The sequence below is a fragment of the Chiloscyllium plagiosum genome, unplaced genomic scaffold (genome assembly GCF_037043375.1).
Source record: "Chiloscyllium plagiosum isolate Xiang-an unplaced genomic scaffold, Cpla_swu_hap1 HiC_scaffold_8, whole genome shotgun sequence".
In the NCBI taxonomy this organism is placed as follows: domain Eukaryota; kingdom Metazoa; phylum Chordata; class Chondrichthyes; order Orectolobiformes; family Hemiscylliidae; genus Chiloscyllium; species Chiloscyllium plagiosum.
In genome coordinates, this window is record NW_028270146.1 from 1,482,630 (window position 1) to 1,498,890 (window position 16,261).

Here is a 16,261-nt window from a genome sequence, read left to right on the forward strand (position 1 = left end):
CTACTCTTGGGAAATAAGGCAGGGCAGGTGACTGAGGTGTCAGTGGGGGAGCACTTTGGGGCCAGTGAGCACAATTCTATTTGTTTTAAAATAGTGATGGAAAAGGATAGACCGGATGTAAAAGTTGAAGCTCTAAATTAGAGGAAGACTAATTTTGACGGTATCAGGCAAGAACTTTGAAAAGCTGATTGGGGTCAGATGTTTGCCAATAAAGGGACAGCTGGAGATGGGAAGCCTTTGGAAATGAGGTACTGAGAGTCTAGAGACAGTATGTTCCTGGTAGTGTGAAAGGAAAGGCTGGTAGGTGTAAGGAATGCTGGATGACTGGAGAAGTTGAGGGTTTGTTTAAGAAAAAGGAAGCATATGTCAGGTATTGACAGGATAGATTGCGTGAATCCTTAGATTATAAAGGCAGTATGAGTATACTTAAGAGAGAAATCAGGAGGGCAAAAAGGGGACATTTGATAGCTTTGGCAAATAGGGTTAAAGAGAATCCAAAGGGTTAGTGAGTTTTGAGAAGATTTGCAGCTCAGGTTGAGGTTCTGGATGTAGGTTTGCTCACTGAGGAGAGAATAGGGCCCCTCAAAGATCAGCAAGGCGGCCTTTGTTTGGAGCCGCAGGAAATGGGGGAGACACTAAAGGAGTATTTTACATTAGTGTTTACTGAGGACATGGACATGGAAAATACAGAATGTCAGACATTAGATGGTACCATCTTGAAAAATGTCTGTATTCCAGAGGAGGAAGTGCTGGATATCTTGAAACGCATAAAAGTGCATAAATCCTCAGAACTTGATCAGATGTACCCTAGTACACTTTGGCAAGCTAGGGAAGTGATTGCTGAGCCTCTTGCTGAGATATTTGAATCATCGATAGTCACAGTAGAGGTACCGGAAGACTGGAGGTTGGCTGATGTGGTGCCAGCGAACGATAGACTAGTGAGCCTGACTTCGGTGGTGGGCAAGTTGTTGGAGGGAATCTTGAGGGACAGGATGTAGATGTATTTGGAAAGGCAAGGACTGATTAGGGATAGTCAACATGGCTTTGTGCATTGGAAACCATGTCTCACAAACCTCATTAAGTTTGTTTTAAGAAGTAACAAAGAGGAATGAAGAGGGCAGAGCAATAGACATGATCTGTGTGGACTTCAGTAAGGCATTCGACAAGGTTCCCTATGGGAGACTGGTTAGCAAAGTTAATCTTCTGGATTACAGCGAGAAGTAACCATTTGGATACAGAACTGGCTCAAAGGTAGATGACAGAGGGTGGTGATGGAGGGTTGTTTTTCCAGACTGGAGGGTGGCCTGTGACCAGTGGAGTGCCACAAGGATCCATGCTGGGTCCACTACTTTTCATCATTTATGTAAATGATTTGGGTGTGAGCATTAGAGGTATAGTTAGTAAGTTTGCAGATGATACCAAAATTGGAGGTGTAGTGGACAGTGAAGAAGGTTACCTCGGATTACAACGGGATGTTGATCAGATGAGCCAATGGGCTGGGGAGTGGCAGATGAAATTTAATTTCGATAAATGTGAGGTGCTGCAAATCTTAGCAGTACTTGTAAACTTAATGGTAAGGTCCGAGGGATGTTGCTGAACAAGAGACCTTCGGAGTGCAGGTTCTTAGCTCCTTGAAAGTGGAGTTGCAAGTAGATAGGGTAGTGAAGAAAGCGTTTGGAATGCTTTCCTTTATTGGTCAGAGTATTGAGTACAGGAGTTGGGAGGTCATGTTGCGGCTGTACAGGACATTGGTTAGGCCACTGTTGGAATATTGCGTGCAGTTCTGGTCTCCTTCCTATCGGAAAGATGTTGTGAAGTTGAAAGGGTTCAGAAAAGATTTACAAGGATGTTGCCAGGGTTGGAGGATTTGAGCTATAGGGAGAGATTGAATAGGCTCGGGCTGTTTTCCCTCAAGCGTCAGAGGCTAAGGGGTGATCTTAGAGGTTTATAAAATCATGAGATGCATGGGTAGGATAAATACACAGGGTATTTCCCTGGGTTGGGGGAGTCCAAAACTAGAGGGTGCAGATTTAGTGTGAGAAGTGAAAGATATGAAAGGGACCTAAAGGGTAACTTTTTCACGCAGAGGGTGGTACGTGTATGGAATGAGCTGCCCGAGGATGTGGTGGAGGCTGGTACAATTGCAACATTTAAAAAAAACATCTGGATAGGTATATGAATAGGAAGAGTTTGGAGAGATCGGCCGGGTGCTGGCAGGTGGGACTAGATGAGGTTAGAATATCTGGTCGACATGGATGAGTTGAGCCGAAGGGTCTGTATCTGTTCTGTACATCTCTGTGACTCCAAGACACACACTGAAGATGACAGCCACCGTGTGGTTTTGAAACTAAGTCGATTTAATTCTAATAAATGTCTGATTGGAACAGTATATTATTACGGAGTTAGAACATGGAACAATACAGCGCAGAACAGGCCCTTCAACCCTTGATGTTGTGCTGACCTGTGAACTAATTGAAGCTCATCCCCTTACACTATCCCATCATCATCATGTGCTTATCCAGGGATTGTCTAAATCTCTCTAATGTGGCTGAGTTAACAATATTGGCAGGCAAGGCAATCCGAGCTCTTAGCACGCTGAGTAAGGAACCTGGCTCTGGCATCAGTCTTAAATTTTTCACCCCCTCAATTTGTAGTCATGCTCTCTCGTACAAGCTAAAGTCATCATCCTAGGAAAAAGACTTCCACTGTCTACCCGATCTAATCCTCTGATCGTCTTGTATGTCTCTATTAAATCCCCTCTCAGCCTTCATCTTTCCAATGAGAACAGACCCAAGTCTCTCTGCCTTTTCTCTTAAGACCTTCCCTCCAGACCAGGCAACATCCTGATAAATCTCCTCTGCTCCTTTTCCAATGCTTCCACATCCTTCCTGTAATGGGGCGACCAGAACTGAATGCAGTCTTCCAAATGCGGCTGCACTATCGTTTTATACAGTTGCAGCATGACATTACGGCTCCGGAACTCAATCCTTCTACTAGTAAAACCTAACACACACCGTATGCCTTCTTAACAGCACTATCAACCTGGGTGGCAACTTTCAGGGATCTATATATGTGGACACCAAGATCCCTCTGCACATCCACACTACCAAGAATCTTTCCATTGACCCAGTATTCTGCCTTCCTGTTATTCCTCCCAAGGTGAGTCACTTCACATTTAACTGCATGGAACTCCATTTGCCACCTCTCAGCCCAATTCTGCAGTTTATCCAAGTCCCCTGCAACCTGCAACATTGATCCACACTGTCCACTACTCCACGGACTTTAGTGTAATCCTCAAACTTACAAACCATCCACCCATGCCAGTGTTTAAGTCATTTATAAAAATGACAAACAGCAGTGGTCCCAAAACAGATTCTTGCGGCACACCACTAGTAGCTGGACTCTCGGCTGAATATTTTCCATCAACCACCATTTGCTGTCTTCTTACAGAAAGCCAGTTTTTAATTTAAACTGCTAAATTACCCTCAATCCCATGCCTCTGCATTTTCTCCATCAGCCTACCATGTGGAACCTTATCAAAGGCTTTACTGAAGTCCATGTACACCACGTCAACTGCCCTACCCTCATCCACATGCTTGGTCATTTTCTCAAAAAACTCTGAGGTTTGTGAGACATGACCTGCCCTTGACGAAACCATGTAAACGGTCTACAATCACATTGTTGCTTGCTAGATGATGATAAATCCTATCTCTTATAATCCTTTCCAAAACTTTTCCTACAACAGAATTACCTGGGTCTTCTCTATTGCCCTTCTTGAACAAGGGCATAACATTTGCAATCCTCCAGTCCTCTGGTATTAAACCTGTAGACAATGACAACTCAAAGATTAAAGCCAAAGAGACTGACATCTCCTCCCTAGCTTCCCAGAGAATCCTCTGATAAGTGCCATCTGGCCCAGGGTACTTCTCTACTTTCATTCCTTCTAGAATTGATAATACCTCTTCATTGCTAACCTCGATCCTTTCTAGTCTAATATCTCGCATCTCATTCTTCTCCTTGACAATATTCTCCTTTTTCTGGGTGAAAACCGATGAGAAATACTCGTTTAGCACCTCTCCGATCTCCACAGGGTACACACACACAACTTCCCACTTATGTCTCTGTCTTTGTCTTTGGCTGGCTCTATTCTGCCCTAATCATCCTTTTATTCCTCACATACCTATAGAAAGCTTTAGGGTTCTGCTTTATTCTACCTGCTAAAGACTGCTCATGTCCTCTTTTTGCTCTTCTCAATTCTCTCTGTAAAAATCCTTTGTAGCTGATCTGTAACTCTCCATCGCCTCATCTGAACCATCTTACCTCATCAACACATAAGCCTCCTTCTTCTGCTTAACAAGGGATGAAATTTCTGTTGTAAACCAGGGTTCCATTATCTTATCACTTCCTCCCTGCCTGACAGGGACATACCTATCAAGGACACGCAATATCTGTTCCTTAAATCAGCTCCACATTTCGATTGTCCCCATCTCCTGTATTTTGCTACCCCATTGTATGCATCCTAAGGCTTGCCTAATCGCATTATAATTGTCCTTGCCCCGTTGATAACTCCTGTCTTGAGGCATGTACCTATCCCTTTCCATCGCTAAACTAAACGTAAATGAATTATGGTCACTCTTTCCAAATTGCTCACCTATCACTAAATAACACCTGGCCTAGTTCGTTACCAAGCACTAGATCCAGTGTGGCCTCCCGTCTTGTCAGCCCTACGACATACTATGTCAGGATACCCTTCTACACACATTGGACAAATATTTACTGGAGTTATAGCATTTCGAGTCAATGTTGGGGAAGTTAAAGTCCCCCATGATGACCACCCTGTTCCTTTCACTCCTGGCCAGAACCATTTTGCCAATCTTCTCCACCTCCCTGGACCTCTGAGGCGGCATATAAAAAAAAATCCCAGCTGTGTAACTTCTCCTCTCCTGTTTCTAACCTCAGCCCATACTACCTCAGTAGAGGAGTCCTCATCAAAAGTTCTTTCAGCCATTATTATACTGTCCTTGACTAACCTCACCTCCTCCTCTTTTATTGCCTTCCCTGATCTTAATGAAAGATCTAAACCGTGGAACCTGCAACATCCATTCCTGACCCTGCTCTATCCATGTCTCCGAAATGGCCACAACATGGAAGTTCCAGGTACCTATCCATGCTGCAAGCTCATAGAACATAGAACATAGAAGAATACAGCACAGTACAGGCCCTTTGGCCCTCGATGTTGCACCGATCCAAGCCCACCTAACCTACACTAGCCCACTATCCTCCATATGCCTATCCAATGCCCGCTTAAATGCCCATAAAGAGGGAGAGTCCACCACTGCTACTGGCAGGGCATTCCATGAACTCACGACTCGCTGAGTAAAGAACCTAACCCTAACATCTGTCCTATACCTACCCCCCCTTAATTTAAAGCTATGCCCCCTCGTAATAGCTGACTCCATACGTGGAAAAAGGTTCTCACAGTCAACCCTATCTAAACCCCTAATCATCTTGTGCACCTCTATCAAGTCACCCCTAAACCTTCTTTTCTCCAATGAAAACAACCCCAAGTGCCTCAGCCTTTCCTCATACGATCTTCCTACCATACCAGGCAACATCCTACGTTCGGATACTTCTGGTACTGAAGTAGACACATTTCAAACCAGCTTGCTGTCTGCCAGCACATTCCTGTGACCCTGAAATCCTGTCCATGCCCTCCCTACTCTCATCCTCCTGCGCACTGAATCTACCCCTCGGATTCCCACCCCCTTGCTGAGCTAGTTTAAACCCATTTGATTAGCACCAACAAATTTCCCACCCAGGATATTAGTACTCTCCTCTGCTTCAAGTGAAGACCATCCTGTTTGTGCAGGTCTCATCTTCCCCAGACCGAGCCCTAATTATCCAAGTACCTGAAACCCTCCCTCCTGCACCATCCCTGTAGCCATGTGTTTAGCTGATATCTCTCCTTACTCGTTGCCTCGGTATCACGTGGCACGGGTAACTAACCAGAGATGACAACTCTGTTTGTGTTAGCTGTCAGCTTCCACTCAAGCTCCCTGAAATCCTGCCTTACAGCCCTATCCCTCTTTCTACCTATGTCGTTGGTACCGAGGTGGACCACGACTTGGGGCTGGTCACCCCCTCCTTTCAGGACCCCAAAGACACGATCTGAGCATCTGGCTGGATATATGAGTTGGAGGCAGGTAATAAGCTGTTAAGAGAAATGGGGGGATTAAGTGTTGTGAATAGTCGTTTAACGTTCACTTTTACAGTTAAAGAATAAATTGATTTTATTTTCTTTAAATAGTGGAATTTGGGAGTTCTCTGAAACTCTTATTTTAACAGATTGCAAGGCGAGGTAAGCTTTTCTCACCATTTGGTTTAAATAATGGAGGGGCTCACTGCCGTATTGTAACACCAGGTAAGTCCTATACAGAACAAAGCAGGGCCATCCAACCTGGTCAATTACCAGCCATCATTAAAGTATGGAAGGTGTCTTGTGCTATAAAGCAGTACCTGCTCAGCAATAACCTGCTCAGTGACGCTCAGTTTGGATTCTACCAGGGCTATTCGGCTCCTGACTCCCATTACAGCCTTGGTTGAAACATAGACAAAAGAGTTGAATTCTAGAGGAGAGACGAGAATGCCAACCCTTGACCCCAAGGCTGCATTTGATAGAGTTTAGCATCAAGAAGCCTTATCAAAACTGGAATTGATGGGTATTGGGGGTAAACTCTTCACCAGTTCGAGTCGCGCCTGGCACATGAGAGATTGTGGTTGCTGGAAGTCAATCATGTCAACTTCAGGCCATCTCTGTAGAAGTAGTGTTTCACGGTTGTGTCTTAGGCCCAAACCTCTTCAGCTGCTTCATCACAGACCTCTCCATCATAATTTCAAGGAGGAGAATATTTGCTGATGATTCCCTAATGTTCATCAGCATTTGTGACTCCCCAAGTACTGAAGCAGTCCATGTTTAAATGGAGCAAGATCTGGACAATATCCAGGCTTGTGCTGACAAGTGGCTAGTAACATTCTGCTCCCCATGGGTTTAGAAGGTGCTGTCTGAGGATCTTTGAATTGGTAGGATGGTTCTATGATCATAAAGTTTGCTGGGTGAGTCTTTTGAAAATACAAATTGGATAGTTAACACTTTTCCAAACTGATTTGACTGAACTTCATCTGCATTAACTGTGCCTACTCATTCTTTTTCATTGATTTGAGGCACTTGGGCATTGCTGGCTGGACAGCATTTATTGCCATCCATGGTTGCCCTTGTACTGCAGCAGTCCACCTGCTTTAAGTTGACCCATAAAGCCTTTGGGGGAGCAGGTAATTCCAGGACTTTGATCCAGAGGCTATCTTACAGATAGATAGTGCACGTACTATTACTGAACGTCTGTGTTTGCAGGGCCAGTCAAGTATGCTGCTTTGTCTTTGATGGTATCAAACTGCTTGACCATTGTTGGACTGCACCATCCAGGCAAATGGGGTGTATTCCATCACATCTCTGATTTGTGCCTTGCAGATGATAGGCAGGTTTTGGGGAGTCAGGAGGAGAGTTATTTGCTGCAATATTCGTAGCCTCTGACCTGCTCTTGCAGCCACTGTGTCATATAGCAAGTCCAGATGACTTTCTGCTGATGCTGATCTTTGTAGAGGGAGGAAGAGAGCTTCTTCAAGGAAGGCATCCTTGTAAGAGGATTCGCAGTAGGTTGAAATCTTTGAGGAGAAATGAGGTCTGCAGATGCTGATATCTTTGTAGAGGGAGGAAGAGAGCTTCTTATCTTTGTAGAGGGAGGAAGAGAGCTTCTTCAAGGAAGGCATCCTTGTAAGAGGATTCGCAGTAGGTTGAAATCTTTGAGGAGAAATGAGGTCTGCAGATGCTGATATCTTTGTAGAGGGTGGAAGAGAGCTTCTTATCTTTGTAGAGGGAGGAAGAGAGCTTTTTATCTTTGTAGAGGGAGGAAGTTTCTGTCAATGTTAACACCCCAGGATATTGACAGTGGCGGACCCAGTGATTGTGACAACATTGAATGTCATGGGGCAGTGGTTAGATTGTCACTCATTGGTAATGGCCATAGCCTGGCTTTTGTGTGATAAAAATATTACTTGCCATTTGTCAGCAAGTATTGTCCAGATCTTGTTGCTAGTGAGTTTTGAGAAGATCTGTAGCTCAGGTTGAGGTTCTGGATTTACGTTTGCTGAGCTGGAAGGTTCGTTTTCATGGGAATGAACCTTCCAGCTCAGTGCAGAAATTTACAATCAGAGCTTGTTGCATTTGAAAATGGACTGCTTCAGTACCTGAGGAGTTGCAAATTATGCTGAATGTTGCATAATCATGGGCGAACATACCCATTTCTGACCTACTGATGGAGGAAAGATCATTGAAGCAACTGAAGATAGTTAGGACTAGGTCACTACCCTGAGGAACTCTAGCAGAGATGTCCTGGAACTGAGATGATTGACTTCAGCTCCCACCACCATCTCTGCTGGTTGGAGTTTGCCTGTATTACCCATGATTCAAGCTTTGCTCAGTTTCCTTGATGTCAAGGGCTCTCACTTTCACCTCACCTTTGGAATTGACCTTTTTTTTGGTCCATGTTCGCACTAAGGCCGTAATGAGGTCAGCAGTTTAGTGGACCTGTTGAAACCCAAACTGGACATTACTGAGCAGGTTATAGCTGAGCAGATGCTGCTTCACCGTATTGTTGATGGCACCTTACATCACTTTACTGATGATCGAGAATAGACTGATGGGGCAGTAAGTGGCCAGGTTAGATTTGGCCTGCTTCATTCTGTACAGGATGCACTTGGACAATTTTCCACATTAGCGGATAGATGCCAATGTTGTACATGTAAGAGAAAAGCAAGTTCTAGAGTACAAGTCTTCAGTACTATTGCCTAATGTTGTCAAGATCCATAGCCTTTGCAATATCTCGTGCTTCCAAACGTTTCTTGATATCAAGTGGAGTGAATTGAATTGGCTGAAGACTGGTATCTGTAATGCTGGGGACCACTGGAGAAGGCAAAAATGGATCATCCATTTGGCACTTCTAACTGAGGATTGCTGTGAGCTGTGAATGCTTCAGCCGTACCTGTTGCACTGATGTGCTGGTCTCTTCCATTATTGAGGATGGGGATATTTTTGGAGCCTCCTCCAAAAATTCTGTTGGTGTAGAATCACTTATCTCTGTCTATCACTTGCATATGCTGTTTGGAATGCAAGTAGTCCTGTTTGGTGGCTTCACCAGGTAGAAATCGCATCATCAGGTATGCCCTCCTGCAGTCTCCATTGACCCAGGGTCGATCCCCTGACTTAATGGTAATGGTTAAGTGGGAGATATGCCAGGCCATGAGGTTACAGATTATGCTGTAGTACAATTATGCTGTTGTTGATGGCCCATCATACCTCATGAACCCCAGTCTTGAAGTCTGTCCCATTTAGCACAATGATCGTGCCACACAACATGATGGAAGTTATCTCCCAATGTAAAAGTGGGATTTCGTCTCCACCAGGACTATGTGGTGGTTGCTCATGCTGAAACTGCCATGGACAAATGTATCTTCATTTGGTAGATTGGTAAGGATGAGGTCAAATATGGCTTTCCTATTTGCTGGATCCCTCACCACCTGCCAGAGACCCAGTCTAGCAGCTATGTCTTTTAGGACCTGACCAGCTTGATCAGTAGTACTGCTGCCAAGCCACTCCTGCTGGTGGACTTGGAAATCCACCGTCCAATGTACATTTGTGCCCTAGCCATCCTCAGTGCTTCCTTCAAGTGTTCATCATGAGGCAATACCAAATCATCAACCGAATTAGGACAGTATGTGGTAATCAGCAGGAGGTTTCTTTACCCATCTTTAACCTGAAGCCGTGAGACTTCAAGGAGTCTGGAAACACATCGAGGTAGATCCCATCTATCACTTCCTGAGAAAAAGAACAGGAAATGCCATCACCACAGGAAATGACATCACCAACCCAAAGAACCTTAAACATGTAAATAGAAAGCAGGAATCATGTACACTTTCGCCTGAGGCCCACTGAAGATGTTACCTCGTCGGATGATGAAACATCTGGAAATCAACCTCCCAGCTCAGCAAGCAAACCTACATCCAGTATCTCCTGACTGTATACCACTGTGCTGCCAGCTCTGCTTGGTCTGTTTGCCAGTGGGACAGTCATATCCCAGAGATGGCAACAGAGGTGTCTGGGCCATAGCCATACTCACAGAATCCTACAGATAATGTAAGGCTGTTGTTTGACAAGTCTGTGAGACAGCTCTCCCAATTTTGGTACAAGCCCCTTGATGTTGGTAAGGAGGACTTCGCTGGGTTGACAGGGCTGATTCTACTGTTGTCTTTTCCAGTTCCTAGGTTGATGTCAAGTGGTTGTCCAATTTCATTTCTTTGAGACTTGACAGCAATTGATAAGCTGAATGTTTCGCTAGGCTTTTTCGGAGGACAGTGAGAGTTGACACATTGCTGTAGGTCCGGAGACCTGGTGAGGATGGAAGATTTCCTTCCCTGAAAGGCATCAGTGAACCAAATGGGTTTTTCCAATAATAGAGAATGGTTTCATAGTCATCAGTAGGTTCTTGATTCCAGATTTTTAAAATTGAATTCAAATATAACCATCAGCTGTGGCAGGATTCGAACCTGTTTCCCCAGAACATTAACTGAGTTTCAGGGTTAATAGCCGAGTGGCATTCTCACAAGGTCATTGTCTCCCCATTCGTCTGCCCATGTCCCTGTGAAACCACTTCTTGTGTGACTTTAGTTCAAAACTGTAAATAGATTGTAAACTCAGTGGCCAAAGCCTGAATACTGATACGATCATATGCAGCTCCCCTTTTACTGAAAATCTGAACATAAATAGATGTGAAAAATTGATCCATTCCAATATTCTACTATTTCTAGGGGCTGGGAACAGGCTGAAGTCAGCTGCAGTCCATACCTTAAAGAAACCGTGAACTCATTGTGGAACATTGAGGACCATGTTAATACCAAATGTAAGTGAGTAGTACTGTGATTTATCAAAGCAAACCTCTTGTAGTATCTAATGCTTTATTGCTTTAATCATTCAGTACATCACTCTTTAATTAAGTGTTGTGGATAGGTATATACGTCTCCTTATATATATAAACCTATTTCTGTACATGGACTGTTGTGCCCCTGTGCATGCAATCTTTAATAAATACTAAGACAGTTCCACCCAATACCTTTATGGAAATAATAATTGCACTTTGTTACCAACCACTTGCCCAGGATCTTAATAAAGATATTCAAGATTCTCCCATTACATTGGGAAAATAGAAGAATGATACTAATAGCAGTGGGAATCAAAACTAAAATGAAAAAAAAAAGGTCCTTCAGCTCTCTCTATTACACAATCTGAAAGCCTGATGCTTAAGAGCACATTATCTGAACTGGAATGCAGATGAGAACAAATTGCAGAAGTAGGGTGATTTGAGAGTACTAGGTAAAAGTGAGGATTGCAGATGCTGGAAACCAGAGTTTAGACAGAGTGGTGCTGGAAAAGCACATCAGGTCAGGCAGCGTCCGAGGAGCAGGAAAATCAACATTTCATCAGGATGAAGGGCTTTTTCCCGAAACGTCGATTTTCCTGCTCAGATGCTGCCTGACCTGTTGTGCTTTTCCAGCACCACTCTGATTTGAGAGTACATAGGAATTTATAAACTATGCCACCAGTGCATCGCACTCCTGATTTGCACCTGGTACATAGTGGGCAGGCTTTGGGGATTGAGGAGGCGAGTTACTTGTCGCAGAAATCCCAGCTCTGACCTAATCTTGTACTGACAGGATTTATATATAAAATAATCCAGCACCAGGAGTAGAATATTCAATCCAAAAGCTCGTTGTACCATTTAATGGCTAATCTGACTATAGGCAGCATAAATCTGGATTCCCACAAACCCTGATAACCTTTCACGCTCTTGCTCGGTAAAAAATCTATCCACTTGTGCTTTAAAAGATATTCAAAGAGTCTGCTTTCATTGCCTTAGAACATAGAACATTACAGCGCAGTACAGGCCCTTCAGCCCTCGATGTTGCGTCGACCTGTCATACCAATCTGAAGCCCATCTAACCTACACTATTCCATGTACGTCCATATGCTTGTCCAATGACAACTTAAATGTACTTAAAGTTGGCGAGTCTACTACCGTTGCAGGCAAAGCATTCCATACCCTTACTACTCTCTGAGTAAAGAAACTACCTCTGACATCCGTCCTATATCCATCACCCCTCAATTTAAAGCTATGCCCCCTCGTGCTGGCCGTCACCATACTTGGAAAAAGGATCTCCCTGTCCACCCTCTGATTATCTTGTATGTCTCTATTAAGTCACCTCTCAACCTTCTTCTCTCCAATGAAAACAGCCTCAAGGCCCTCAGCCATTCCTCGTAAGACATACCCTCCATACCAGGCAACATCCTAGTAAATCTCCTCTGCACCCTTTCCAGATCTTCCACATCCTTCTTATTATGCGGTGACCAGAACTGTACACAATACTCCATGTGCGGCCGCACTAGAGTTTTGTACAGCTGCAGCATAACCTCATGGTCCCGGAACTTGATCCCTCTATTAATAAAAGCTAAAAGACTTCTTAACAACTCTGTCAACCTGGGTGGCAACTTTCAAGGATCTGTGTACATGGACACCGAGATCTCTCTGCTCATCTACACTACCAAGAGTCTTACCATTAGCCCAGTACTTTGCATTCCGGTTACTCCGACCAAAGTGAATCACCTCACACTTGTCCGCATTAAACTCCATTTGCCAGCTCTCAGCCCAGCTCTGCAGCTTATCTATGTCTCTCTGTAACCTACAACATCCTTCGTCACTATCCACAACTCCACCGACCTGAGTGTCATCTGCAAGTTTACGAACCCACCCTTCTACGCCCTCATCCAGGTCGTTTATAAAAATGACGAACAGCAGTGGACCCAACACCAACCCTTGCGGTACACCACTGGTAACTGAACTCCAGGATGAACATTTCCCATCAACCACCTGCCTTATGAGGAAGAGAGTTTCAAAGTCTCACTACCCTCTGTGAAAAAATGTTTGGCCCAGTGTCTGTTTTAATTGGGTGATTTCTGATATTTAAACAGTGGCACTAGTTCTACATCCTCTCATAAGAGGGAATATCATCTGCATATTTATTTAACAAGGCCTCTGAATCTTTACATTTGAATCAAGTTGCCTCTTACTCTGCCAATCTCCAGTGGATACAAGCCTTGCATAGCCAACTATTCCTCCTGAGGCAATCTACCATTCCAGATTTTAGCCTGGTATACCTTGTCTGAAATGCTACTGATGCGTTTATATCTTTCCTTCAATAAGATGGCAAATAATGTGCACAGTACTCAAGATGCCGTCTCACCAGTACCCTGTAGAGCTAAAGCATATCCACCCTATTTTTGCATTCAGTTTCTCTTGCAGTTATAATATTTTTAGACATTTCCTAATAACTTGCTGTAACTACATACTAGCTTTGTGTGATACATGTTCTAAAACAAATCCCACTGCGTCTCCAAGCTCCGCAATCTAACCATTTAGACCATATACCTTCTACTCTGCTTGCTAAAATGGACAGTGTAACATTTTCCCACATATACTCCAACTTCCACATGTTGTGAAGTTGGTTAGAGTAATTGTAGATTGGGAGACAGGAAGTTAGAATTTGGTGTTTGTACAATTGAGAAAGGTTGCATGGTCCCTTTAAAAGATTGTGGGTTTTTTTCAGTCTTAGAGATTTTAAAATGTATGTTTGTGAGCAGCAGCATGGGGGTTTGCAGGTGCACAGAGCGCCCAAACTGAAACATTTGCATTGAATGGCTGTATAGTTAGCAAGGAGAAAGTGAGGTCTGCAGATGCTGGAGATCAGAGCTGGAGTTGCTCCCCACCACCAAGGATATATTTCCCTCCCCTCCCCTATCAGCATTCCGTAAAGACCACTCCCTCCGTGACTCCCTCGTCAGATCCACACCCCCCACCAACCCAACCTCCACTCCCGGCACCTTCCCCTGCAACCGCAGGAGGTGCAAGACTTGCGCCCACACCTCCCCCCTCACCTCCCTCCAAGGCCCCAAAGGAAACTTCCATATCCGCCACAGATTCACCTGCACCTCCACACATATCATCTATTGCATCCTCTGCACCCGATGTGGCCTCCTCTATATTGGGGAGACAGGCCGGCTACTTGCGGAGCGTTTCAGAGAACACCTCTGGGACACCCGGACCAACCAACCCAACCACCCTGTAGCTCAACATTTCAATTCCCCCTCCCACTCCACCAAGGATATGCAGGTCTTTGGACTCCTCCATCGTCAGACCACAACAAAACGACGGTTGGAGGAAGAACGCCTCATCTTCCGGCTAGGAACCCTCCAACCACAAGGGATGAACTCGGATTTCACCAGTTTCCTCATTTCCCCTCCCCCCACCCTGTCTCAGTCAAATCCATCAAATTCAGCACCGCCTTCCTAACCTGAGATCTTCTTCCCGACCTCTCCGCCCCCACCCCAGTCTGACCTATCACCCTCACCTTGACCTCTTTCCACCTATCACATTTCCGACGCCCCTCTCCCAAGTCCCTCCTCCCTACCTTTTATCTTAGCCTGCTGGACAAACTTTCCCCATTCCTGAAGAAGGGCTTATGCCCGAAATGTCGATTCTCCTGTTTCCTGGATGCTGCCTGACCTGCTGCGCTTTTCCAGCAACACATTTCCAGCTCTGTATAGTTAGCAAGCTAAGCAGCTGTTTTTACCATTAGAATCTTGTTTTATTCGGAAGTAGTAGTTAGAAGGGTTTTGTTCGGTTTGTTAATACTTTGTTTAGTCTACTGTTAGAGTTAGATAAATAAATTGTTAGTTGTTAATTTTAAAGTGAGTGTCAGGGATTTATTTTATTTAACCACTATAAGTTGCTGCAACCAGGTTACACCACTTTTCACACACGTTTTACAGATTATAGGGCGAGGTGCTCCTCTATGGGTGTTTAGGTTTTAGTTCTTGGCGGGGGTGGGTGTCAACCACTGCTTCTGTAACACATATCTTTGACCCCTCACTTAACCTCACTATACCCTTTTGTAGCCTTGTTATGTACTCTTCACAACCTGTTTTCCTACCTATCATTGCACCATCAGGAAATTTTGCTCCCTTCATTCAAGCCATGATATAGCATTAGAGTACTCAAGATCGCGGTACTGAATCTGTGGTGCGATAGTTGTCAACATGGAGACCCATTTTTTACTTACTTCTACTTCCTGTTATCTCGCCAATCCTCTGTCCAATCTGATATGCTACTGTGAGCTTTCATTTTCTGTACTTTATCAATTACCTTCTGGAAATTGAAGTACAGTGCAGCCGTTGTCTCCCATTTATCCTCCTCAAAGAGCTTCTTAAAAGCACTCCAATAGATTGGTGAAACCTCATTTCCCTTTAATAAAACCATGTTGTCTCTTCCTGTTTACCTTGAGCTTAACCGAGTGCCCTGCTATTACTTATTTAATAACTTGTTTGTAACATTTTCCCAATGACAAATATTAAGCTAATTTGCTTAAAAGTTTCCTGCTATTTGTCTCCCTTTTTGAGTTTTGTTTTGCTATCTTAAAATGATGTGCAAAAAAGAAAGCACGTGTGAATGAGGAAAAAATACTTTTTTACACAATGGATGTTCAGGGTAAGAAATGCATGGCTGGAAATATGATGGAGGCAGGTTCAACTGAAGCATCCAAGATAACATTAGTCAATTATTTGAATAAAAAGTTTGCAAGGTTGAGGGAAAAATCAGGATATTGCCACCAAGGATATTGGTGCTAGGTCATGGTGCTTGTTTTAACAGCTGCTTTGGAATGATGAACTGAATAGCCTTCTGTGCCACAACAATTGTGTAATTGATCAGCCAAGGTAAGGTGATACATAGTAATTAGCAGCCGGTTTTCAAACCCATGTTTGACCTGATACTAGGAGAACGCATGGAGTCCAGGGTGTATGTTGGCAAATCCCAGGGCAACTCTTTCTCTTTGCCATCACCCCACCATTTTGGTAGGACTGTATTGCTGATGGATCAGGAGATACCCAGTAGGACATTGTCTGTAAGGTGTGATTCCATGTGTATGTCTATAAAGAACAAAGAAAATTTACAGCCCAGGGACAGGTCCTTTGGTCCTCCAAGCCTGAGCTGTACTGTCTAAACCTATCAGTCAATTCCTAAGCATCTGTATCCCTCTGCTCCCC

General features: G+C 44.1%; 1 protein-coding gene across 6 annotated transcripts in view; it reads left to right on the forward strand.

Annotated features, from left to right (window-relative positions):
• pomt2 (protein-O-mannosyltransferase 2) overlaps positions 1-16,261 on the forward strand; it is a 228,748-nt gene that overhangs the window by 107,525 nt on the left and 104,962 nt on the right. For all 6 annotated transcript variants that reach the window (XR_015757815.1, XR_015757814.1, XM_043701478.2 and 3 more), the window contains exon 14: positions 10,918-11,009. Coding sequence is in view for 4 of the 6 variants with exons in the window: in XM_043701478.2 (XP_043557413.2) it covers positions 10,918-11,009 (92 nt within the window). In the remaining 2 variants the exon portion in view is untranslated. The remainder of the gene's footprint in view (positions 1-10,917; positions 11,010-16,261) is intronic.